The sequence below is a fragment of the Chlorocebus sabaeus genome, chromosome 1, assembly GCF_047675955.1.
Source record: "Chlorocebus sabaeus isolate Y175 chromosome 1, mChlSab1.0.hap1, whole genome shotgun sequence".
Classification (NCBI taxonomy): domain Eukaryota; kingdom Metazoa; phylum Chordata; class Mammalia; order Primates; family Cercopithecidae; genus Chlorocebus; species Chlorocebus sabaeus.
In genome coordinates this window covers 33,298,730-33,326,321 of record NC_132904.1, presented here as the reverse complement: position 1 = coordinate 33,326,321, position 27,592 = coordinate 33,298,730, and the positions used below count along the sequence as shown (strand labels likewise).

Sequence of the window (27,592 nt, the reverse complement as noted above, 5' to 3'; positions counted from 1 at the left end):
ATAAAATATGGCTGTCATTGCTTGTTCTTGTACTTCGCTTGACATTTGTTTCGGTTATTTTCCCCTCAAAATAGGCTTTTCGTAGGTTTAGTGCAGAGAAAATAAGAAGACAAGCAACCTATGAAAAAGAGTATGGCTTCTTGGTTCTGTCATTTCATTTCCCAGTTATTTTTACATAGGTTTAAGTATTTTTCACTTAATTGTTTCAAGTATATTTTCCTCCTGAGTTGCATGGTACTGTAAACAGAAGTGATTCAAAATAGTTAGGAAATATTTAGTTCACCGTTTTTCCCTTGTGAGCCTCAGTTGATATCCTCTTACATTTGAACTTTAAGTTTGGAAGCTATATGTAGGCCTTACATATTTTTTAATTCAATGGGATATGTAACTTCATTTACTTGGTACTAAAACTTTCCAAACGAAAAGGTTATGTTTCTATTATAATGTCTTCAGTTCCTCATCAGAATAACAAAATGTTCCTAGCATCCTTCCTGGCACTTAGTAGGTTCTCAGTAAGTTGTTGATTACAAGAAAAATGTGTAGAAAAACACTGAGACAAGAAATTATGAAACATGTAGGATGGAGTTTCATATTTGAGCTCTAAAACAAATTAAGTGATATGAACAGTCTCACAAAACCAGTGACCATGTGGACTGATCTTTAGGCTTCAAATTTAGTGCTCTGTGCACTAGGCTACAGTGGTCTGAAATTTTTAGGAATTCTTTCCAGGGGTTTTGACCATTTATTGAATCTCGGATTAATGATTTAACTATCATCTCTTAAAGTACCCACAAAAAAGAGAACCCAAAGCACCTTCTATATGTGTTTCTTCAGAGATACAAACTTGAACAGTAACTTTTAAATTTTCCATATTTGCTTGGAATGGGATACTCTAGTAGGGTATTTAAGTATAACAAGCTTATACTAAAATTACTCTTCATTAAGATGATGGAAACAGTATTGGTTGTTGAATACTTTGAAATATATTTTGCATGTATGCAGTTAATTCTCAAAGTGCACAAAAGTTGAAGAGATTATAATTGACTACATCTTGAAAAATAAATATGTCCAGAAGTATTTTAGTTTTAACCTCTTAATGACATTTTTGTATTCTGATTTTCTGTATAAGCAATTTAGACTATGTTATTACTCGAAAATGTTATTTGACTCAAGTTGTGACAAGCCTAATATGACCATATTGTGACAAAAGGTAATGATAATAGGATGTTATGGTGTTAGAATGGTAAGACTATGCTGTAATATTGTGAGTATTGCCTAAATATATTATGTGGTTACTGTGTAACAAGTAAATATTATAGCTTCCAGGTAGTACGGTGACATTTTGCTACTGCCACCATGATGTCATTGTCATTTTAAACATAGATGCAAAATATATTTGAAAGGCATCATACATGCTAATTGTTAGTCATTTGATGATACACTTATACTTCCATTACTTATTCCAGTGTTTAACAAATTTGAAAATTTTCAATATCTGCATCTTTCAAATGACCTAATATATAATGTTTTTGTTCTGACAACCTGATTTTATTATGAGATATTGATATACATTTCCCAAGTTAGCTACATTAAAATTTTTTTAATTCTCAGATTAACCCATTTTCTCAGCCTTGCCCTTCTGGGATATTTATATTGTTATTTGAGGACACTATATGAAAATAACACTTATATTTTGGAAAAGGAAAGATAGGTATTCCATCAATTGAAGAGGTACTCCATTTCACTTCCAGGGGTTTCCAAAGAAAGATTGTAACAGCTAAAGGATTCTGACAGAATTTCCCCCTGCCTCCCAACCCCATTCCCCATAAAAGGTATACTCCATCTTAGGACCATGTATCTAACCTGGTAGAATTATCCACAACTTCATCCTCCAGAAAAATGCTTAAAGTAAGGGTAACTGCAGATTTGACCTCTGTGCTGTTAAATTTTGATAGTCAAGGGAATGTCAGATAGGGATTTGAGGTAAACAATAGTCTAGGAAGAGTACTCTGAAAGAAGCTTAATGGTAGCAGCCATTTTTTAACATTGATGTCAAAAAGTAAACACTAGTGGGCTTATTTCCTTTATTATGTTAATGTGTATCATGGGATAATATACATTGAGCTTGGACTACGTATTTAACACAATCTTGGTTATGGTATTTTACCAACCAATATAATTAGCGTACATTTAAGAATAATGTATTTTTTATTGCTATGTAAAATTCTTTCATGTGACTTAATCTATAGAGCTATTCATGGTTCCTAGCTTTATTTTGATTCTCATGTTTGCCCAGCCAATAATTGTGTCATAATGAAGAGTAGTCACTATGTTTCATAACGCTTGGGGAAGAAAAAATAGACTTGTTATCAAAATAAATGCGATTTAATTTGAGGTCCAGCATTAATTAAGTAGTTAAGGCTATTACTATGAACCAAGGAAACAATATGAACTTGTTTTTTACGTTGCATTTTCCCAAAAATACTTTTTTATAGTTTTAAGCAAAATTATTCCTTTATATAGAGCTCTGGAAAGGAGTGGCATAAATCACTGTTATTTTTCCTGACTTTCATTTCTTTTCCCTTTTACTTTCTTTAACATTGAAGAAAGGCTTTCATATTCTACTGTATTAATTTGACCTCATTTACCTAAAATTTATAGCTTAATCAGAGGTTTCTACTGGGGAGACTGTGGGGATTGAATGTTGTTCCTTTAAAATATTAATAGTACTAATATAATTGTCTTACTTTTGCACGAATTGAAACGACAACAAAAGCCCTTTCATTGTCTTATGATTTTAAAAATCGTAAGATGGGAAGATCCTGGCATTTACAAGATCTTAAATTAATTCTAATATTATTTCTTAACTATTAAATATCTTTTCTGGTTTTAAGAAAAAATCCCTATTTTTAAAAGATGTAAAATCTTGATGAAATTAATTCTTTAAAATATCAAGCTTGCTGAGTATCTTTAACCTTTCAAACCTTTATTTTGATTCTCATGTTTGCCCAGCCAATAATTGTGTCATAATTATTGAAGAGTAGTCACGATTCTTTAACCTTTCAACATCTTATATTCTTTTGTGTACATGAAGTACTCTACTTTTATTTTTAGTAAGCTGTAAGTAGGTATACATCTTAAAGACATCTAGAAGTAAAACCAAGAGTTTATTTGCTGGCCGCGCGTGGTAGCTCACACCTATAATCCCAGCACTTTGGGAAGCCAAGATGGATGGATCGCTTGAACCTGGGAGTTTGAGACAAACCTGGGCAACACAGAGAGATCCTGGCTCTTCAGAAAATACAAAAATTACCCAAGCTTGATGGTGCACACCTGTAGTCCCAGCTACTCAGGAGGCTGATGGGGAAGAATCCCTGAGCCTGGGGAGTACAAGGCTGCAGTGAGCAGTGATCACACCACTGTACTCCAGCCTGGGTGGCAGTGAGACCCCGTCTCAAAAAAAGAAGAGTTTATTTTGCTTAGTGGCTTAGAAAGTGTGTTGGTAATTTTTCTAAGTTAGGATGAAAGGGGAGAGGAAGTAGTAAACAAGGCCATTTTAGTAGTTTTTTGTTTGTTTTCATTACAAAAATAAGATGATTGCTTCCTTACCCTATTATCTGTAATATGTTGTAGTGGACTATTGGGAAAAGATATTTCAGTTTTAATTGGGAACTATTAGTGTGAAGTCTATGTTGCTTTTGGAATTAGATAAAATTACTAATGGATTACTAAATTTAAAAGTAAGTTAAAAGCCAGCTTTCAAAGAATATGTCAGGATACTCTGTTGTGGTTGGTTGGTTGTTTTAGCTTTTTATTTATTTATTGTTTGGTGGGAGCATGGCTACAAACATTCACACTTTTAAGTTAAAATACAGCTAGACCTTCCATTTATCAAGTAAGAGACATCAAAATACCTTATACAAAGGTATCTTGTGGAATGTTTTGAGATCATGTCTCACTAAACTCAAGTTTAGAATAATAGAGAAATTTTGCTGCTGTATGCATGTATATATATATGTATAGGTCAAAATTATTTCTCTTAAAGCACATAGAATAAAAGTTTGATTTTTAAAAGCTTTAAATTAGTTAATAAGTTTAAGTTAGTTAAAGTTACATCTTACTTCCCACAACTATACTTCACAATGACCAAACTTTACCAGAGCAAATCTAAATGTGATTCTAGCGAATTTACATGATAGAGCCTTCTTACCTTTTTGTAAAAGAAGTTTGAGAAGATATTTGGTTGATAAAAATGTTTTTAATCTGTCCCCATTATGTCTTAATGTTCAGATTTTCTAAACATTAGAATTTTAATACACATAAGATTTTTTAGGCTATGTGGTCGCTCACGCCTGTAATCTCAACACTTTGTGAGGCCAAGGCTGGAGACTAGTTTGTGCCCAGGAGTTCAAAACCAGCCTAAGCAATATAATGAAACCCTGTCTCTACAAAGAATGAAAGAATTAAAAAAGAAAAAGAATTAGCTAGTCATGGTTACATGTTCCTATAATCCCAGCTATTTCAGAGGCTGAGATGGGAGGACCGCTTGAGCCTGGGAGGTTGAAGCTGCAGTGAACCATGATCGCACAACTGCACTCCAGTCTGAGCAATACGACGACACCCTGTCCCCCCACCCCCCACAAAAAAAGAGGAATTGCCAAAATGGTAAAGGTAGCCCTTTCTGAGTACCTTTCTGGGCGAGACACCTCTATTTGGTAATCACTTCGTTTAATTGGCAAACTTTTACATGATCTGTTCTCATTGTCCTATAGTGAGTGTTAAAAAAATCTTTCCTTCTCTGTCTGTCCCAGTGGAGGCCTTATATAAGTTCCTTATTTGGGGAGACATAAATGTAACTCAGGAGGTTAGATAAGAAAACTAAATCCTCCCTATGGGAAAGAGGTTAAAGTAAGAAACTTTTTAATAGTGCCTACTCTAGCTTAGACACCATAATAATGTCTCTTGTATGCTTACATCAATTCATCTCCTTATATGTACACAAAAAGGCTATTGTGTAATTAAATGTTTATTTTTGCATTTAAGGGAAAGTAGGAAAGTAAGGAGATGTTCAAATGGATAAAAAGATGTTCAAATGGATAAAAACATTAGTGTGGCATTATAAAATTAAACATTTAGTCTAATCTTATACCAAAGCAAACCATTTGTTCTGATCCATTTGTTTGAGACTGGTCCTCACCTTGTTTCCCTGGGCTGGAGTGCAGTGGCGCGAACACTGCTCACTGCAGCCATGACTTCCCATGCTCAATTGATCCTCCTGCCACAGCCCCCCAAGTAGCTGGGACTACAGGTGCCAGCACGCCTTGCTAATTTTGTATTTTTTGTAGAGATGAAGTTTTGCCGTGTTGTCCAGGCTTGTCTCAAACTCTTGAGCTAAAGTGATCTGCTCACCTTGTCCTCCCAAAGTGCTGGGATTATAGCCATGAACCACCGCACCCGGACCTGATCCTTTTTGATGGCTATCATGATATATATATCAGCTTATGTTTATCTTTTCATCTGAAAATTAAAGTTATCCTATGTAGTCTGATATGACTTTAAATGCTATAATGAAGGAACCTGTCTAAATGTAAACTTAAGAAGTCTTATAAATATATAAACTTAAACGTTGAAACATTTAAATATACTGGGTATTTTCATTATTTCCTTCCTTAAGAGTTTGAAATGTTCTACATATTGTCATAAAATTGATGTTTAGCCTCACTGTAAATCGCTTAGCATAAGTCTTATGTTGCATATTATTCTAGGTGCATGTGTGTTACCGGATTTCAGACTGTTTAAAACATAATAGTTACGCTTTTTTTGCAAGGCAAAAAATAAACACTATCAAAGGAACTTTTTTTTTTTTTGAGACAGAGTCTTACTCTTTGGCCCAGGCTGGAGTGCAGTGGCATGATTTCAGCTCACTGCAACCTATGCCTCCCGGGTTCAAGCGATTGTCCTGCCTCAGCCCTCCTGAGTAGTTGGGATTATAGGAGCAGGCTACCACATCTGGCTAATGGGGTTTTGCCATGTTGGCCAGGATGGTCTCGAACTCCTGAGCTTATGTGAACTGCCTGCCTTGGCCTCCCAAAGGGCTAGGATTTCAGGTGTGAGCCACCGTACCCAGCCTATCAAAGGAACTTTTGTTACTAAGTTTTTCTACATGACAAATGTGACTACAAAACTTTTTTGTGGAAAGTTCTTTATTGGTGTTCTAAATGTCTCTTTCAGATTTGTATACAAAAACCAAACAATTAACATTGACTCCAGTTGTCTAACAACTTAGAGTATTTTTTATTTTCTGGAGTCTTACTCTGTCGCCCAGGCTGGAGTGCAGTGGTGCGATCTCAGCTCACTGCAACCTCCCTCTTCTGGGTTCAAGCAATTCTCCCGCCTCAGCCTCCCAAGTAGCTGGGACTACAGGCGCCCACCACCATGCCTGGCTAATTTTTTTTTGTATTAAAATTTTAGTGGAGACTGGATTTCACTATATTGGCCGGGCTGGTCTCGAACTCCTGACCTCATGATCCACCCGTCTTGGCCTCCCAAAGTGCTGGGATTACAGGCGTGAGCCACCGCACCTGGCCTAACTTTGAGTATTTTTTAAATTATACTTTAAATACGTTTCTATTCTTTGATATTCAGTTTTTAAATTTTTATGTGAATTTGTGTTTGAGATATTAATTAAAATGGTACTAGTTTTACAAATGGAGTGAACAGCAAAGTATTAGTACTCAAATGTCTTAGTGTAGTTCTAAGTTCTTTAATTTTTTTTTTTTTTTTTTTTTTTTTTTGAGACAGAGTTCCGCTCGTTACCCAGACTGGAGTGCAATGGTGCAATCTTGGCTCACTGCAACTTCCACCTCCCTGTTTCAAGCTATTCTCCTGCCTCAGCCTCCTATGTAGCTGGGATTACAGGCATGCACCACCATGCCCATCTACTTTTGTATTTTTAGTAGAGACAGGGTTTCTCCATGTTGGTCAGGCTGGTCTCAAACTCCTGACTTTAGGTGATCCGCCTGCCTCGACCTCCCAAAGTACTGGGATTACAGGTATGTGCCACTGCGCCTAGCCTTAAAATTAATTTTTAAATTGATTTTTAATGATTCACCATTTGAATTATATATTTCATGATTATATTACCATAAATCAGATTTTTTTTTTTTTTTTTCTGAGACAGAGTCTCACTCTATTGCCCAGGCTGGAGTGTAGTGGTGCGATCTCAACTGACAGCAACCTCGCCTCCCAGGTTTAAAAAATTCTCGTGTCTCAGGTTGGGCACGGTGACTCACGCCTATAATCCCACCACTTTGGGAAGTCCAGGCAGGCGAATCACGAGGTTAGGAGTTCAAGACCAGCCTGGCCAACATAGTGAAACCCCGTCTCTACTAAAAATACAAAAAACTAGTTGGGTGTAGTGGCAGGCGCCTGTTATCCCAGCTACTCTGGAGGCTGAGGCAGAAGAATCACTTGAACCCAGGAGGCAGAGTTTGCAGTGAGCCAAGATCGTGCCAGTGCTCTCCAGCCTGGGCGACAGAGTGAGACTCTGTCTCAAAAATAAATAAATAAATAAAAAATTCCCGTTTCTCAGCCTTCTAAGTAGCTGGGATTACAGGCATGTGCCACCACATGCAGCAGATTTTTTTCTATTTTTAGTACAGACAGGGTTTTACCATGTTGTCCAGGCTGGTTTTGAACCCCTGACCTCAAGTGATCCGCCCACGTCGGCCTCCCAGAGTGCTAGGATTACAGGCTTGAGCCACTGTGCCCGACCTAATTCAGATATGTAAAAGAACACTGGTCTAGTAATACTGAAAATGTATTTTGTAATGATGATCTTTTTTTGTTTGAAATGGCAAATACGTTCCTTTTAAATTGTATATATATTTACAGCATGTCCAGACTTTGTGTATATTATTCATAATAAAGAAGAAATAGCTTTAATTATCAATTCTTTACTCAAAATCTTACTAAATTTGAAGATAAATATTAATGTGGCATTTCTATAATCTTATCTATGTTTACTACTTCTGTAGTAAAGTTACTGTGCACATTTAAGTCTTGAGTTAACAAGTGCTAAATATAACATTATTGGAGTGCTTAACCACAGTTATGTTGAATGCTGTATGGTTCTATCATAGAAGAAAGGAGGATAGTACAGTATATTATGGAAGTAACTGTAGGCCGGGCATGGTGGCTCTCACCTGTAATCCCAGCACTTTTGGAGCCCAAGGCAGGTGGATCAGATGAGGTCAGGAGTTCGAGACCAGCCTGACCAACATGGTAAAACTCCATCTCTACTAAAAATACAAAAATTAGCCGGGCGTGGTGGTGGGCACCTGTAATCCCAGCTACTCAGGAGGCTGAGGCAGGAGAATCGCTTGAACCCAGGATGGGGAGGTTGCAGTGAGCCGAGCAGAGATCGTGCCACTGCATCCCAGTGTGGGCGACAGAGCGAGACTCCCATCTCAAAAAAAAAGAAAAGAAAGTAATTGTAATGTGTAGTGTGTAATTACATATAATATGTAATTATTTTATAATAGCACCTTGAGCAAAGTATTGCAAAGGCAATTAAAATGTTGTTCACAACTGCAGTTTTAAAGTTACTGAAGTGCCTTTCCTTCATAAAACCTAACTTTTATGTTAAAGATAATGGAAAAGGTAAATTAATTTTCTTCTGGTTTTGTTTCATTTCCAGGTGGAGGTTTAGCCATTGGAACAGTTCTTCTAATTGGTTAGTACAAAATACATGCTTTGCTCTCCTCTATCATTGTTTTCTGTTGTGCATAATCATTTTATCCAATTCCCATTCCAAAATTATTTAAATCACTAACACGACAGAACTTAAGATAAATTAGAGTGGAATTGACTTAAGTTCTATTTTAAATTCTAATGTTGATCTGAAATTGAAATAAATTAGGCAAATATATCTAAACATGTAGCTTTTATAACTTAAAAATGTTTACAGTGCATTGTGCTCAATTTTTTAAAAAAGACTAAAATTAATGTGAATTGATTTTTTTGGAGAATCTCAGTATTTAAAGTGGGATTATTACAGGGATCAGTTTGGGAAATTGAAATACTAAGTCCATCGTATATATCACATCATTTTGTCATTATTTTTTTATTGAAACACAAGTAACGATTTAGTAAATCGTATTTTAGTTCACCTTTAAAGTGACAAGAGTCCTTATTTAAGTGTATAACCATAATTTCCTTCCTTCTTTTTTAGTGTATATAGGTCACAGAATCTTGGAATTGAAATAAAGCTTGTCAGTCATATAATCAAAGCAGCCATATTAATATTTAATTCATGTATCTGTAACATATCTGTTGTTCCTATTTTTGTCCTCTGATATAATACAGAATGAATTTACATAGTTTTTCACATGACACCCTTAAAATATTTGAAAATACTTATTTTTTCATCTCAAATATTCTCCAAACTAAATAGACATCATTCCTTAACCTGGTTTTATACGTTAGGGTTTTCACACACCTCACTGTTCTGATTGTTCTGTTTATGCACCTTCTAGTCTGGCATTCATTGTCTCTTGAACCATGTCCCGACCTAAATATAACATTCCAAATATAATATGACCTGAACTCACCATACTGGGACTATAAAATAAGCATGTTAATCTAGACAAAGTTATTAGTGCCAGGCACCAAAACATGACTTTATATTTATTGACCCCTAATGTAACAAAAAAGTAAGTATTTTGGAAGAAATTGCCCCAAGAGTGAGTAAAATACAAAGTGGTGATGCTTAAAATTTGTCATGTATGTAAGAATTTGTCTAATAAAGGAAAACGTTATCTAGAACATTTTATTCCTCATCTATGCTGGATAATTGAAGAGTAATAATAGTAGTAGTGAGAGCTGCCTTTTGTTTAACTCTTACTGTTGGTCATGTATTGTGCAAAATGCATTATGTGTTTTTCTTTGTTTTTTTTTTTTACTTAATACAACAAACTCGTAAGATGCTAAATATACTTCATGTTTTCTCCCTTTTATACATGAGGAAATGAGGCTCACAGGGATGGGGTAGTTTTCCCAGTATTCTGTAGTTAATCTAAGAACCAGGACTTGAATTCTGTGTGACTCCAAAATCCATCTTTTTTGTAACTATGCTCTAAAGTTTTTCACATTTTGTTTAATAGCAATAAACAATAAAATAGGAATTGCATCCCTTTTTAGATTATTACAGTTTTAAGTAGTAAAGTAAAACTCACATTTATGGAGATTTTTTCTTTTGATGAATTTTCAAATTTCTCAACATGAAGGAATCCTTTATAAATTAATGCACAATAAGGATCAAAGTTGCAGCACTGTAAAAATCCTTATTTCACATGATCGGTATTTCTCCATTCCAGTCAAAAAATTTTGTCTTTAAAATAGAAATCAATATATAGGGAGTGCTAAAAACATCTTCAGGTATACAGTATTTGTTAGATCGGTTTATATAGTTGTAGCATATTGCTATTAAAAATGTAATATATTAACTTTCTGAAAGTATATCATTTAATCGTTTTGGCCCTGTGTTCTCTCACCTCAGCCATTAATTTCCTTGTTGGCTCTTGACTGTGAAGTATCTGCCAACTTCTTACCAGTCATTTACTTTCATCAATACAATATAATCTTCTGGAAATTTACCTAGAATTTAGTGCCTCAGTATCCATACAGTAGACAATTTTTAATAAAAGCTAAGTAAAATATGTCTTATGAGATACTTATGTCACCCATGAGTCATTAAAGTACCATTTAAGGACTTTGAAGACAGAATTATTCCTAACACTACATGTAACAGAAAAAAATAACCTGTGATCAAGAAATTCTAGAAATGATTATCTCAGTTACATTTTTAAGAATGTATCTTAACGGTAAATAAAGAATGTCTGAAGGTGTTTATTGAGAAAATTATCTACATGTTTAGTATAAATACACAAAATACAAAAACGGTGTGTAAAGAAAATTAAGTTGCTTTTTCAAAACCTCAGCCTCCGTCCCTTGAAATTATAGTGTCCTGGGTATTCCACCCAAATATTTCTATGTAAGTAATATACATGGGAGCATTTCACACTTTGCTTTATCTACTTAATACATCTTAAACTTCAATTTATGTACATTTATATAGATGTACTACTTCATTCTTGTTAACAACTGCATAGGATTTTATTGTATAGATGTGCCATAATTTTTTGTAGTAGTTCTCTACTGAAAAATTTAAATTAATTCCATCTTTTTCTATTATTAACAATGCTATGGTGCATAATCTTGTGTGTAACCTTTGCACACATATGTAAATATTTGTAGAAAAAACTCTATAGACTTGGTTCATTGTGGCATGTTAAATTTTGTTAGCTATTATTAGATTACTCTCCCAAAAGGTTATACTGTCATATGCGTCAGCCAACAATTATATCGGTTTACCCTAATCTCACCCTTGACAACACTTGTATATTATCAAACGTTTTAATATTTACCAGTCCAATTACATTAGATTAGCAGATGAAGTTCTCCACTTTTCTTTTTTTTTTAGAGATGAGCCTTGCTCTGTTTCCCAGGGTGGACTGCAACGGCATGATCGTAGCTCACTACAACCTCCAGCTCCTGAGCTTATATAGTCCTCTCTTCTCAGCCTCCTGAGTAGCTGGGACAGCATTCACACCACCATGCCCTGCTAATTTTTTATTTTTATTTTTATTTTTTGGTAGAGATAGGGCCTTGCTATATTGCCCAGGCTGTTATTAAACTTCAGGCCTCAAGCAGTCCTCCTGCCTCTGCCCCGCAAAGTGCTGGGATTATTGGTGTGAGCCACTGTGTCTGGCCGCAGTTCTCCACTTTTCTTCATTCCCAAGTCTATGTGACTTGTACAATGAATTAAATCCACTTGAAGATATGGAAACATAGTTTCAAAATATAAAAATACGAGGATTTTAGTTCAGTGTTTAGCAGCCTAGGGTATTACTATATTGCTCATCACTGAAAGACTTTTTTAATTCCAGAAGTAAAAGAAAATTAAAACATGAAGATTATTTGCATTAATAATATTTTACTATAGATTTCCAACTTTTTAACCATTTTCTCATGAAATAGTTTATTCATTTACCAAGGCAGTTTTATGTAGAAGCATGTACCTGTGCATGAGTGTGGGCTTTCAGAGTACTGTATTTACAGCTTCAGTAGCAATTTAACTATGGAAACGAGAGCTAATGAGCACTGCCAGAAAAACCTAAAATAAGTCCACTTTAGACCTTCTGAATACAGCAAAATAAATATATATGAACAGATGAAAGGAAATTCTCTGAGGAATAAATTGAAGAACTAAGGGACTCCACTGTGTACTTCAAAAATGTAAGATGGTTGTCAATTAATAAAACGAAAAATCAAAGATAGATTTTTCATAAAATATTTAATGCTTAAGTACTGGAATAGGCTTTGAGATGTTTTATCTATATTACTTTCTGACAGTCTGTTACATGGGTAAATGTGGAACAGCTTAAAAGTTTGAAAAGTTAATTGATAGCGTAAATATTTAGAGTTTACACAGTCTCTTTAAAGAATATTTGTAAAGATATTGAGCATCAAAAAGGTTCGATAGAAGTTGTCACCTATTAAAATTATAGGTGACATTTATCAATGTATTATTTTGAAAATAATCTTTTACATTAATTACATAATTTTAGTTCTAGACCTGGAAGATAAATGATACACTTTTGGACAATTAAACCTATTATCAGTGTACTTTTGTATGAATTTTTTCTGTGTAACAATATTAACACAAATTTTACAGTTTATAAAAACACAGATAAGTCAGGAATCTAGGCACACTTCCACAGAGTCCTCAGCAAGCCTGCAATATAGGTGTCAGCCAGGGCTGAGTTCTCATCTGAAGGCTTGACAAGGGAACTATCTGCCTTCAAGCTCATGTGGTTGTTCGCAACATTCAGCTCCTTGCTGATTGGCAACCAGAGGCTGCCCTCTCCATAGGGCATCTCACAAGATGGTGTCTTATTCCTTCAAAACTAAGAAGAGAGAATGTCCCTCAGCAAAATGTTATAGGTTTTTGTAACAGAAATGACATCCTTAGCCATAATCTCTTCATTAGAAGCAAGTTCCACATTCTGCTGCAGTCAAGGGGAAGAGATACAAAAAGGCATGAATACCAGGAGACAGGAATCATAGGGGCCACCTTAGAATGTGTTCACCACACTTTTCATAATTTTAATTCATATTATTTCCTGTAATAGCAAAAACTAAGCAGTCTCAATAGTCCTCTCACAGGATATTACAGTATTTCTTGTCAGTCATCTAAAACCTTTCTGAATTTGCTGAACTATATTTTTCTTCTACATCATGCAATAAATTCTGAGCTACCTAGCCAGGGCAATATGGCAAAACCCTGTTTCTACAAAAAAATATAAATATTTACTGGGTGTGGTGGCATGTACCTGTAGTCCCAGCTACTCAGGAGGCTGAGGTGGGAGGAGTGATTGAGCAAGGGAGGTTGAAGCTGCAGTGATCATGCCACTGGACTCCAGCCTGGGTGATGGAGCAAAATCCTGTCTCAAAAAGAAAATAAAAATTCTGAACTTTTTTCTATGCAGGAATTGGCAAACTACAGCCTGCTAGCTGGTCACCTAGTTTTGTAAATAAAATTATGCTAGAATATGGCCATACTTATTCATGTGCACATTGTCTACAGCTTCTTTTGTGCCACAAGGACAGAATTGATTAGTTGTAACAGAAACTGTATGAATCACAAGTCCTAAAATACTTGCTTTCTGATTCCTTAAGAAAAATTTTGCTGATCGCTGTTTTGTGTTACTATATTTGATATTCTACTAAACTTACTTTAGAGGACTGAAATAGGACAACTGATATCAGTCCTTTAGTAGAACCACCTGACCTTTAGTCCTGAAGCATTTAAGCTCTTACAATGTGTTCAGCACTCTTAGGCAAGGTCAATCTCTAGATGTTGGTTGCATATGGAATAACCAGGAACAGTACATATATAACATGCAGATATAAGAAGTATGAAAAAGACTTAAATTGAATCAAAGTACGGGTAGAAAGGTGTGATGAAGAGAAAAAATTGCTCATATGGAAAACTGTTAATCAGTACACAATAGAGGATATCAACAGAGCATGCTTATGTAATAACTAGGTCCTTCTAAAGTAGAGAGAGTACATATTTAGGACTAGTGAGAAGGTAAGTTTGGCCTTCTTCCCCTGGATCTCTTGCTTCAACTACCTACTTGTAGAATTCACACTGTAAGACTTAAGGACCCTTATACCAGTTCCCAGAACAATAGTGTGTAAAGACCAGGCTATATACCTGTTACCCACTCCTAGGATTTTTGTTTGTTTAACTTTATGGCCAGCCAAATCTATCATGCTTCACCTCCTCGTTATCTTTGGTCATTATCTAAAACCAAATTAAGACCAAATCTAATTAAGCTGTTCCAGTGGTCTTATCTTTTATGTCTATACTACTCCGTATTTTTCTCTTTAAACTCGGTTTCCTATTTCCTTCTTTTCCTGACCTTTTCAGTTTGCCCTCTATAACACCTGTTTCATGTAAAATAAACTCTGATATCCTAAAATCTTATCCTTAAATATTTTATTGAAACATTTAACATTTATTGAGGATTTACTGTGTGCTGGGCAACATGCTAAGCCGTTGACATGTATTGTATCACGTAATTTCACAACAATGAGAGGACGTGTCTTTATAGGTAATGAAATTGAAGCTTTGAGAGAAGCCAAGTAACTTGCCCAACATCACATATATAGCAGCTGAGATTCACAATGAAATTTCTCATTTTATACTAAAACATGATAATTTACCTTAAAAATCCCTTCTGGGGATGTTCCACTTTCTATATCATGTCATTGCTGCCATATATAGACTTCTTAGTTGTTTTTATTATTTATTAGAGACTATCACGATCTCTAACGTCAAGTAGGCTTTCAACACTGACCAGAAAACTTTTGTATAAATCTGGTCACCTCTTTTTTATTTTCAGTAATCTCAGTGGCCTTTTAAACCTTCAGACATCTAACATAGTCTTCAAAAATCTAACATAGTTCTCCTTGAAGAGGTCCTTTACATCCCTAAACCACTGCTCAGTGAAATAAAAGAGGACATAAACAAGTGGAAGAACATACCATGCTCACGGACAGGAATAATCAATATCGTGAAAATGGCCATACAGCCCAAGGTAATTTATAGATTCGATGCCATCCCCATCAAGCTACCAATGAGTTTCTTCACAGAATTGGAAAAAACTGCTTTAAAGTTCATATGAAACCAAAAAAGAGCACACATCTCCAAGACAATCCTAAGTCAAAAGAACAAAGCTGGAGGCATCACGCTACCTGACTTCAAACTATACTACAAGGCTACAGTAACCAAAACAGCATGGTGCTGGTACCAAAACAGAGATATAGACCAATGGAACAGAACAGAGTCCTCAGAAATAATACCACACATCTACAGCCATCTGATCTTTGATAAACCTGAGAAAAACAAGAAATGGGGAAAGGATCCCCTATTTAATAAATGGTGCTGGGAAAATTGGCTAGCCATAAATAGAAAGCTGAAACTGGATGCCTTCCTTACTCCTTATACGAAAATTAATTCAAGATGGATTAGAGACTTAAATGTTAGACCGAATACCATAAAAATCCTAGAAGAAAACCTAGGTAATACCATTCAGGACATAGGCATGGGCAAGGACTTCATGTCTAAAACACCAAAAGCGATGGCAACAAAAGCCAAAATTGACAAATGGGATCTAATTAAACTAAAGAGCTTCTGTACAGCAAAAAAAACTACCATCAGAGTGAACAGGCAACCTACAGAATGGGAGAAAATTTTTGCAATCTACTTATCAGACAAAGGGCTAATATCCAGAACCTACAAAGAACTCAAACAAATTTACCAGAAAAAAACAACCCCATCAAAAAGTGGGCAAAGGATATGAACAGACATTTCTCAAAAGAGGACATTCATACAGCCAACAGACACATGAAAAATGCTCATCATCACTGGCCATCAGAGAAATGCAAATCAAAACCACAATGAGATACCATCTCACACCAGTTAGAATGGCAATCATTTAAAAGTCAGGAAACAACAGGTGCTGGAGGGGATGTGGAGAAATAGGAACACTTTTACACTGTTGGTGGGATTGTAAACTAGTTCAACCATTATGGAAAACAGTATGGCGATTCCTCAAGGATCTAGAACTAGAAGTACCATATGACCCAGCCATCCCATTACTGGGTATATTCCCAAAGGATTATAAATCATGCTGCCATAAAGACACATGCACACGTATGTTTATTGCAGCACTATTCACAATAGCAAAGACTTGGAATCAACCCAAATGTCCATCACTGACAGACTGGATTAAGAAAATGTGGCCCATATACACCATGGAATACTATGCAGCCATAAAAAAGGATGAGTTCATGTCCTTTCTTGGGACATGGATGCAGCTGGAAACCATCATTCTTACCAAACTATCGCAAGAACAGAAAACCAAACACTGCATGTTCTCACTCATAGGTGGGAACTGAACAATGAGGTCACTTGGACTTGGGAAGGGGAACATCACACACCGGGGCCTATAATGAGGGGGGGGAGGGGGAAGGGATTGCATTGGGAGTTATACCTGATGTAAATGACGAGTTGATGGGTGCTGACGAGTTGATGGCTGCAGCACACCAACATGGCACAAGTATACATATGTAACAAACCTGCACGTTATGCACCTGTACCCTAGAACTTAAAGTATAATTTAAAAAAAAAAAATGTAGTATACTACTGTGAAGACATCAAACAAAATGTCTTCAAACATCTAACATAGTATACTACTTTATCTTAATCCTCTGGAATAACTTACAGTTATGTCACACAGAAAAAAAATAGAGTTTTATCAGATGAGAACTCACCCAAGTTCCTAAAATCAATCCTCAAAACTTAACTCTATTTACAAATGCAAAGATATACTGTACCTTCTACTATTTGAGAATCATCTTTCATCTGCACTTTAAATTTCATCTCATTCTAACTTTCTAAGGACCTAGCAATATCAATTTCCCTTCTCTCCTTATCTTTAATCTCTTCCACTGTATTAATTTTTTTCAGTGTGTACTTTAACTATACTCAAATGTATTTTTAAGCTTTATTTAAAAACAAGGGGAACAACATCTTCCCTCTTAACCCTATCCCTTTCTCCACTATTGCTTTTTCTCTTCCCTTTCATAGCCAAACCTCTTGTATAGTCTGTACTTACATATTTTGTAGTATTTCAGTCATTCCTCAATCTACCTCAAATACTACAATTTCACTGAAACCACCTTAATGACTTTCTCCCTGCTAAACCTAGAGGATACTTCTCAGCCCTCTTCCTTTTTAATCTCTGTTACACTTGATGTTGTTAATCACTCCTTTCTTGAAGTACTCCCTTCCTTCCTTCTGTTATAACGTTCTGTTCTGATTTTCCTTTTTTTTTTTTTTTTCTTTGAGACGGAGTCTGACTCTGTCGCCCAGGCTGGAGGGCAGTGGTGCGATCTCGGCTTACTACAAGCTCCGCCTTCCGGGTTCACGCCGTTCTCCTGCCTCAGCCTCCTGAGACCACAGGCACCTGCCACCACGCCCGGCTAACTTTTTGTTTTGGTTTTTTTTTTTTTTTTTTTTTTGAGATGGAGTCTCGCTCTGTCGCCCAGGCTGGAGTGCAGTGGCCCGATATCAGCTCACTGCAAGCTCCGCCTCCCGGATTTACGCCATTCTCCTGCCTCAGCCTCCCGAGTAGCTGGGACTACAGGCGCCCGCCACCTCGCCCAGCTAGTTTTTTGTATTTTTTAGTAAAGACAGGGTTTCACCGTGTTAGCCAGGATGGTCTCGATCTCCTGTCCTCGCGATCCGCCCGTCTTGGCCTCCCAAAGTGCTGGGATTACAGGCTTGAGCCACCGCGCCCGGCCATTTTTTATATTTTTAGTAGAGATGGGATTTCACCGTGTTAGCCAGGATGGTCTTGATCTCCTGACCTTGTGATCCGCCCGCCTCGGCCTCGCAAAGTGCTGAGATTTCATTCTGCTTATGTTTTTAAAGATTCCTTTGGCTTTATTTTAAATAATGGTATCCTGTTCCCTCTTCTAGTGCTACACGTTCTCCTGAAAGGTCTCAGTCCCTGCCATAACTGGAATGACCAGGGAATAAAAATAATCGGTAATCTCCAGACATTACTATATATATAGGATACATAGAGAAATGCAGAGAGCATATTTAACCCCCTATTCAACATTTCCTCCTGAATATCTTACAGACATCTCAAAATCAATGTGTTTGAAGCTTTCTCTACCTCCAAATTCTGCTCCATTCTTCAATATCTGTTTCTCTTCCTATGGACTCTGGATTATTGCATCTAACAGGTAACACATGCCAGAGACCTGAGTGATACGCTTGTCTCTCCTACATCCAGAAAACATTAAATCCTGATGACTTGTATCCTTTAAATACTGTGTTTTTTCTATTCTACAACCTTACTGCCACTACCCCACTTCAGGCCATAAGCAATAACCCCCATTGAAACTAGTATAACAGGTATTTCCCTTGCTTCAGTTCAATATCATAATGTTGCCAGAATGCACTTTCTAATGTGAAAAGCTAATCATAATATATCTTGACTTAAGACCTTTTTGTGCTCCTTGTTGATCTTAACATAAGATCTAAGCTCCTTAACTTCTGATTATAAGGCCTTTAACAATCTGCCACTACTGATTCACTTTAGCCTTATCTCTTTTCATCCTCTCACTGTCCTTCCTCATACTTTGTATTTATCATTCTGAGCTGTTAATTCTATTCTCTCTTCTCTCTAGACCTTTGCTTATGTTCTTTCTTGCTGCCTTTTATTTTCCTCTTAATTGTTTTTGAGGTCTCCACTTAGCCATCTCTTCCAGAAAGTTTTCTTTAACTGCTGCTTTCCCTTTACCTACACTCAGTATTCCTTCTGTATACTTCTGTAGTAGTCTTTATTTACGTTATCATGGTACTTATTACACATTTTTTTAATCAGGTAATCATGAAATTGCCTGATCATGATTACTTATTTAATAGACTGAAAGCTCTGTAACCATGGGAGCCATGTAGGAGCTGAATGAATGAATGAGTGACTCAAAAGCCTGGATAAAGGCAATTAAATTGTATTAGTAAGAAATAGATAGTCATGGAGTGTTTTGAGCAATTAAGAAATATTATGATGGATACACTGCAGAAATAAAGTAAAAATTTGAAGTGATGGAAACTACTCATTACCCTAATCTAAACATGAGGTAATGTTTGTTACTATACTTTTAAGACTTTTGTCATAAATTTGCTATTTCACTTTCCTACTTCTTTATTTCAGTATGTATATTGAATTTGAAATGTTTAACTGGTTATGCTTAGACTGCACTGTTATGAAACACTATTTTTCTACATTTTTCCTCATTTAATAGGTACCTCTTAAGAAAGTCAATTTCTATTTCTGTGCTATGTACGTGTGTAGGTGATGAAGGAGAGACAGAAAATAGGATGATTCCCAGATTTTTATCCTGGGAAAGTTTAGAATTAGTATCATTAAGTGAGTTAGAAAAGGCAAAGAATGAGCAAATATTGAGGTGAGGTAAAGAATTCAGGTTAAACATAATAACTTTTAGGTACTAGTGAAAAACCCAAGTCATTCAACCTAATAGAAAGTTAGATTTTTCTGGCATGAAATTTAGGCTAGAGAAAAAGATTTAGGAGTTTTCAACGTTATTTAACTGTGTTATTCAGTGTGTGTTTTAGTGTTGTCATAGACAAGTGGCAGATTCCCCAGGTTTATACTTGAGAATCTAGGATGGAACTTTGGGAGATCTCTTAATTCCCTGAAATTACATGAAAATTTGTTTTTGACTGTGTGTGTGTGTGTGTGTGTGTGTGTGTGTGTGTGTGTGTGTGTATACATATATATATTCTTTTTTTTCTTGAGAAGGAGTCTTGCTGTGTTGCCCAGGCTGGAGTGCAGTGGTGTGATCTTGGCTCATTGTAACCTCCGCCTCCCAAGTTCAAGTGATTCTCCTGCCTCAGCCTCTTGAGTACCTGGGACCACAGGTGCACGCCACCACACCCTGCTAATTTTTGTATTTTTGGTAGAGACAGGGTTTCACCATTTTGGCCAGGCTGGTCTCGAACTCCTGACCTCAGATGATCCACCTGCCTCGACCACCCAAAGTGCTGGAATTACAGGTATGAGCCACCATGCCCGGCTTTGACTGTGTTTATTTTTAGAGTAGCATGTATAATGCATCAAATGTTCAGAGTTGGTTTGAGACTCAAAAGACTAAGAACAACTAGAGTAAAAAGAAAACTTCCAAAATCTAAAGCCTGTGCTTATCAGTAAGAAATAGTTAAAGGAAGGTAAGCTCATGAAAAAAGATTGAGAGCATAGCCTCTGGAATCTGTCTAAATTCAAACCATGGCTCTGCTATTTACTAGCTATAGGACCTTAGGTAAGTGCTTACCCTCTCTGTGCCTCAGTTTCTTTATCTGTAAGGTAGGGATTAATAGCATTTATCTTAAAATGTTATTGTGAGGGCCAGGTGCGGTGGCTCATGCCTGTAATCCCCACACTTTGGGAGAGTGAGGCTGGCAGCTCACCTGAGGTCAGGAGTTTGAGACCAGCCTGGCCAACATGGCAAAACCCCATCTGTACTACAAATACAAAAATTAGCTGGGCATTGTGGCAGGCACCTGTAATCCCAGCTACTCAGAAGGCTGAGGCAGAAGAATCGCTTGAACCCAGGAGGCGGAGGTTGCAATGAGTCCATATTGTGCCACTGCACTACAGCCTGCATGACAGAGTGAGACTCCATCTGAAAAAAAAAAAAAAAAGTTATTGTGAGGATTAAATAAACCAATGCATAAGAAGTGCAGTGCCGTGTTTAGTATAGAGTTAGTGCTGTTTGCTATTAGAGTTAGTGCTGTTTGCTTATTGTGAGGATTAAATAAACCAATGCATGAGAAGTGCAGTGCTGTGTTTAGTATAGAGTTAGTGCTGTTTGCTATTAGAGTTAGTGCTGTTTGTTATATTAGCTGTTTGCTATTTTTTAACCATATGTTAAGTACCCTAGAATTGGTGAGTGTAGCCTGCAGTGAGAAAAAGAAGACAAAGTCTTAAGTTTTCACTTTCCCACAATTGGGGTGAGCCACCTCCTTGCAGGCCCAAAGAACTAGCACAGATACTTCCTCGTATCTCCACCACTGTCACTGCCATAACCAGGCAATAAAGTCAAGGACTGGAGAAAGCAGGAGTACGTTTATGGTAAAAAGTGAAGCAAGTGAGGGCATATACCTCCAAGGCCATCAGTCGTAGACACTGAAGTTGCTTGCAAGAAGCAGAACTTGACATTCCTGTTTCCCAGCCAATTCCTTGCTAACCTCTAGAACCTCCAAGCCCATCAAAGTGAATAGTGCAGAATGAGAGTTATTAGGAAAGCCTGCTTTATATTTGCTGGATTTTGTCAACATTGTCAAACATTAAGACTATTTCCTGTTTCTAATACAGGAAAAGGAAGGGGGCCTGATAGAATAGATTGTGTAAACAAACACAGCTAGAAGAATAATGACAGTAATAGTATTTCCAAAGAGAGACTGAGGATGAATTACTAGCCGCCAAAACACTAGATTCTACCTCTTTGCAGGGTTCTTCAGTGACATATAGGGCCAGTATGAAGTAAGGTACCACCCACAAACCACACTTACCATCTACATGGAAACCACCATAACTTTAGAGGGTATAAGCAGCAGACTTAATACACCAGGTCGGAGTGAGGCTAGGGACTCTACCTGTGACAGACAGGCAGTTACAAAAACTGATCTCTGCCACTCTTTTGCTCTGCTTTCCTGGTGTAGGAGCTAGGACTTGAAAAAAAGACTTGTAGAAAGAGGTGTCTTAGAACTTCCTTTTCTCGCTGCTACCCCCTCCCCTTAACACCGCCCCACTAAGTATTTCAAGCCACAAGCCTTAGTGGAAAATGTTGTATTGACTGTTGACTAAGTTTTTAACTGGACAGTCAAGTTTTAATAACTGAAACTAGTGAGAATCATGGAAGCAGCTCCGGATGTCATTAAAAGATGAGAAAAGAAAGATTTGGCTTGCATAGCTGAAAGTAGTGACTAGCAAAAAGTACATAAAATCATTCCATATGTATATAACAAAAACTTGAGAGCTCTATATAAACCATTTACATACACAAAGAATGGCTAAAGAGACAGGAGCAAAGTTATAAAAACTGGGAAAATGTGGGAAGGGAGTGTACAGTAGTTTCATGAAAAAAATTGTCAATGGTAATAGTTGTCATAGATAAGTAAGGTAAGGATTTGCAAATATCCAACAAATTAGACAATTATAAAATAATTGGTGTTGGAGAGCAATCTTGGTAGAGTGATGATACAGCTCATTTGGACTTTTGTATTAAGAAAAAAAAATGATATTCCTGTTGTTTCTGTCCACTAGGCTTTGTTCCACTCTTTGGAGCCATAATGTACAAATGATATTCCTTTTCCATTTTATAGTCCAACAGATATTTGAAGACAGCTATCTTATGTCTCTTGGGTCTGTTTCTTTCAGCTAAATATTTCCATTTCTCGTGTCACATACTTTCAGCTCCCTTCACCATCACTATTTTTGAAGATGCTTTAGTTTGTGTAAGTCCCCAAACTGAATATATTATCATCAGGTGGGTTGACTACTGTGGAATAGAACAGGACAGGTATGTCTCTGAACCTAGAAATTAGACCGTTAATTCAGGCCAAAATTACATTTGCTTTTTGGCAGTTCTGTCACATCATTATCACTTTTACTTGCCCAGTGTTAGGGGAATTCATAAATAGATTAATTAAATGCTTATTGTACAACCTCAAAATTTGTTTCACAAAATTGGTAATTTTCAGCTTGATGAGTTTAGTGTTTTTCCTAATCCCTAAGTAGGTGATCTTCCGATTAGTTTTTCCTGTCTCATAGGATTCTTTGAAAAAATAGAAGTGATAACTATTTTAGAATATATGTCTATATGTGTATACAATGGTATGTTTTCAAACTGTAGTAGATGTGGATGATTTATAAGACAAGATCGATTTTTGTTTGTTGTTTTTTCCCCTGATTAATTCTACAAATATTAAGTATATGTATACTATGTGCCCAGCACTAGAGATATGATAATAGGATGCATTCTCTGCCATAACAATCTTTTAGCTTTATGGAGGAGTTTCAGGAGTGTTTATTAAATACTACTAGGGGTAAAGAGGGTGCTCCAGAGCAGACTGATATCTCACTCAGCCTTGAGTAAAGCTTCTCAATGATGGTGCCACCTAATCTTGGTCTGGAAGGATGTGAGCAAATTAGTTAGCCAAAGTTGTGAAGGAATTTATACAAGGGTCCTGAGGCAAGAAGCAATATGGCTGGTGCCAACAAGTAGTTTCCTGTCCCTGGGGTTTATGAGATATGGAAGGGGGGAAGTGTTGAGAAAGAAGGCAACACAACATTTAGAGAGGCTTATATGGCTTGCTTTTTGGGTGTTTTTCTCTTGAGAGCAACGAAAAGCCATTTAAGTTTTTGAAACAGGGGAGTGACAAGACTAGATTTGCTCTTTAGAAAAAAAATACTCTTGAGTATTGTGGAGAATAGATTGGAGGGAGGAGTAAGGTTAGAAGTACAGGGACCAATTGGGAGGCTGATGGTGAGAGTTAAGGATGCATTGAACTGTATTATTGTCAGTAAAGACGGAAGGAAATGGATGGATTTTAAGGATTTAGGAAGTTGAATGATTATTTGTGGGGATATAAAGGAAAGGGAAGAGCTGAGAATGAAAAACTTAGTAGCTAACATTTATTGACCACTTAATTATGCACAAGGCACTGATTTAAGTATTTCATCTTTGCCACAGTCTTATGAGATAGGTATAATTTTATTGTTCCCATATTATAGTTGAAGAAACCTGAAGCCCAAAGCAAATGGTTACCAAGTAACTTACCAAATTAGCATGTTACCACCGGAAGACGGGCAGCAAGGAAGAGGAAAAAAATACGGTTTCCCCTTTGGACATGTCGTGAAATTCTGTTGGCACATTAAAGTAAAGATAAGATAACATAAAACATGTTTGCTAAGTACTGTGTCTAGTTAATAATATGCAAATAAATAGCAATGATGTCAATGCCTGGAGCTTAGCACAGAGAAAGTGGAGCTAGAGACAAAGAAAAGATCACTAAGGATAGTATAGGGAGTAAGAAATAATTCAGAACCCTCACTCATTTAAGAGATAGATAGAAAAAGACAACTGTGACATCTAGTTTGTTTATTATCCTTCATTACTCATAAATCACCCAGTTTTTTAAATTATCTATGAGTACACATCCCTACTTTAAGTAGTACTGATCTGATACAGTTCATTCTCTCACTTGAGTATTGTAATATGCATCCTTGATTTTATGAATGTTTTAATTCTTCTAATTAAATAGTTTAGGTTTCTTTTTCTCATTACTAAAATTTGTTAAACCACAGTCATGTATATTTTATTTTTATTTTTTAATTTTTATGCTCTCAGGGTGTACAAGTACAGATTTCTTTTTTTTTTTTTTTTTTTTTTTTTGAAATGGAGTTTTGCTTTTGTTGCCCAGACTGGAGTGCAATGGCATGATCTCAGCTCACTGCAACTTCTGCCTTCCGGATTTAAGTAATTCTGCCTCAGCCTCCCAAGTAGCTGGGATTACAGGCTTGTGCCACCGCGCCTGGCCACAAGTACAGATTTCTTACATGCATGTGTTGCACAGTGGTGAAGTCTGGCTTCTTCATGTACCCATCACCCAAATGGTGAGCATTGTACCCAATAGGTAGTTTTTCAACCTTCACCCCCTTACCACTCTTCTACCTTTTATAGTCTCCACTGTCTGTTATTCCACTCTGTATGTCCATGCAGCCTTTGTCATTTATAAGTAAAAACATGTGGTATTTGGTTTTCTGTTTCTGAGTTATTTCATTTAGGATAATGATCTCCAGTTTCATCCGTGTTGCTGCAAAAGATATCTCATTCTATTTTATGGCTGAGTAGTATTGTTAGGGGTGGCGTATATCCCGGTAACTGGTGGCAAATCCATATGGGTCTGCAGCAACCTCAATTCTTGCCTCCTCAGAAGAAAGAATTCAACTGAGGCGCATAAGGCTGAAAAAGAGACCAAGGCCAGTTTCAGAGCAGGAGTGGAAGTTTATTTAAAAACTTTAAAGCAGGAAAGTACACTTGGAAGAGACTCAAGCGGGCATCTTGGAGGTCAAGTGCGGGGTTTGACCTTTTGACTTCAGGTTTTATATTGCTGACATACTTTGGGCATTTTGCGTCCCTCTTCCCGTGATTCTTCCCTTGGCGTGAGCTGCTTGCATGCGAGGTGACCTGCTAGCACTTAGGAGATGAGCATGTGCGGTGTGTTTACTGGAGCTGTAGACATGTTCACCGGAGTTGTAGATATGTTCACCTTAGGCGTTCTTCCCTTTTGTGGTGGACTACCCCGGGAAAGTCATACTCCATCATTTTTGCCTTTTAATGCGCATGCTTGAGCTCACTCACCCAGTTCCTGAGATCTTATTGGAAGCTGCCAGTTAACAGTTTCATTGGGAAACTGCTGCTCTCTCCCTAGCATCGACTGCGACCAGTTATCATTTTAGAGAGGCAGTGTGACAACTGCTGGACCATCACCTGATGGTCCCTGGACATTCTTGGTGGATTGGGGGAGCCTCTCCTGCCCTGCTCCTGCCTGGTTAACTATCTACTGTTAACAGTATTCTGTGGTATTTATACTACATTTTCTTTATCCAGTCATCTGTTGATGGACACTTGAGGTGATGCCGTATCTTTGGTATTGTGAATACTGCTATGATAAACATATGAGTGCAGGTATCTTTTTCATGTAATTATTTCTTTCCCTTTCAGTGTAACCTAGTAGTGGGATTGCTGGATTGAATGGTAGTTCTATTTCTAGTTCTTTGAAAAATCTCCATACTGTTTTCTATATGGATAACAGAATAAATTAGTACAAATTTACTTTGTGCTAATTATAAAATATTTATATTTTATATAAGTTTATTCCCACAAACAGTGTATAAGCATTCCTCATTTACATTTTAAAGAGAGAAAAGTGGCACTGTTATACCACTGTTAAATATTTTTACTTATGCAAGTTAAACCCTGCTGTTCAGCTACAACCATGTAGAGCCTGTAGACCAGGTTAAAAGATTTAATTCTTTTTCTCAAGAGCAATGAGGAACCACTGAAAAGTTTTTATTTATTTATTTATTTATTTATTTATTTATTTATTTATTTATTTTTGAGACGGAGTTTCGCTCTGTCACCCAGGCTGGAGTGCAGTGGCGCGAACTCGGCTCTCTGCAACCTCCTCCTCCCACCTTCACGCCATTCTCCTGCCTCAGCCTCCTGAGTAGCTGGAACTACAGATGCCCGCCATCATTTCCGGCTTTTTTTTTTTTTTTTTTGTATTTTTTAGTAGAGACAGGATTTCACCGTGTTAGTCAGGATGGTCTCGATCTCCTGACCTCATGATCCGCCCACCTTAGCCTCCCAAAGTGCTGGGATTACAGGCCTGAGCCACCGCGCCTGGCCTGAAAAGTTTTAAGTAGGAAAATGAGATGATCAAGTTTGCATTTTGAAAATGTTACTACTAAATTGAAGGAGGAGGATTAGGGTGGATACAAAGAAATGAGAGAAAATTACAGTCATTGAGGTAAGAGTTTTGTGTTTTTTGTTTGTTTGTTTGTTTTGAGACGGAATCTCGCTCTGTTGCCCCAGGCTGGAGTGCAGTGGCGTGATCTCCACTCACTGCAACCTCTACCTTCTGGGTTCACGCCATTCTCCTGCCTCAGCCTCCCGAGTAGCGGGGACTACAGGTGCCTGCCACCACGCCCAGCTAATTTTTTTGTATTTTTAGTAGAGATAGGGTTTCACCGTGTTAGCCAGGATGGTCTTGATCTCCTGACCTCTGCCTGCCTTGGCCTCCTAAAGTGTTGGGATTACAGGTGTGAGCCACCGTGCCCGGCCAGGTAATAGTTTTTAGTAGTATGACTAGTGGAATGACATCAGCATGGAGGGAAGTAATCACATTCCACAAATACTTCGATATTTTGATAACACATTTCACAGAATTAGAAGGATGGGAAGAGAGGTAGATTGGGGGGTGTGTGTGTGTGAGAGAGAGAGAGAGAGAGAGAGATTGAGAGAGCGATATTAGGTATAAATTCTGGCTTTCTGAAAACTGAAAGAGGACCACATTTGGTGGAAAAAAATAATGAGTTACTGAGTTTCATCTTGGGCATGTTGGCCCTGAAGCATCCTTATTCTTCTGTATTTAGTACTAATAAAACCCTAAAAGCAGCATGAAAAGTCTATGGTAAGGGGGTATAGCTAAGTAAAGTATGTTCATAAATTTTCTAGAATATTATTCAGCCTTAAATATGTTGGGTACAAGACTATAAAGCATGTTAGATTAAGTGAA

The 27,592-nt window shown here is 37.0% G+C and overlaps 1 protein-coding gene across 5 annotated transcripts in view; it reads left to right on the top strand.

Moving 5' to 3' along the window:
* Positions 1 to 27,592, top strand: part of ELP4 (elongator acetyltransferase complex subunit 4) — a 266,231-nt gene that overhangs the window by 1,241 nt on the left and 237,398 nt on the right. For all 5 annotated transcript variants that reach the window (XM_008003180.3, XM_008003187.3, XM_008003206.3 and 2 more), the window contains exon 2: positions 8,699 to 8,734. In XM_008003180.3, the coding sequence (XP_008001371.2) occupies positions 8,699 to 8,734 (36 nt within the window). The remainder of the gene's footprint in view (positions 1 to 8,698; positions 8,735 to 27,592) is intronic.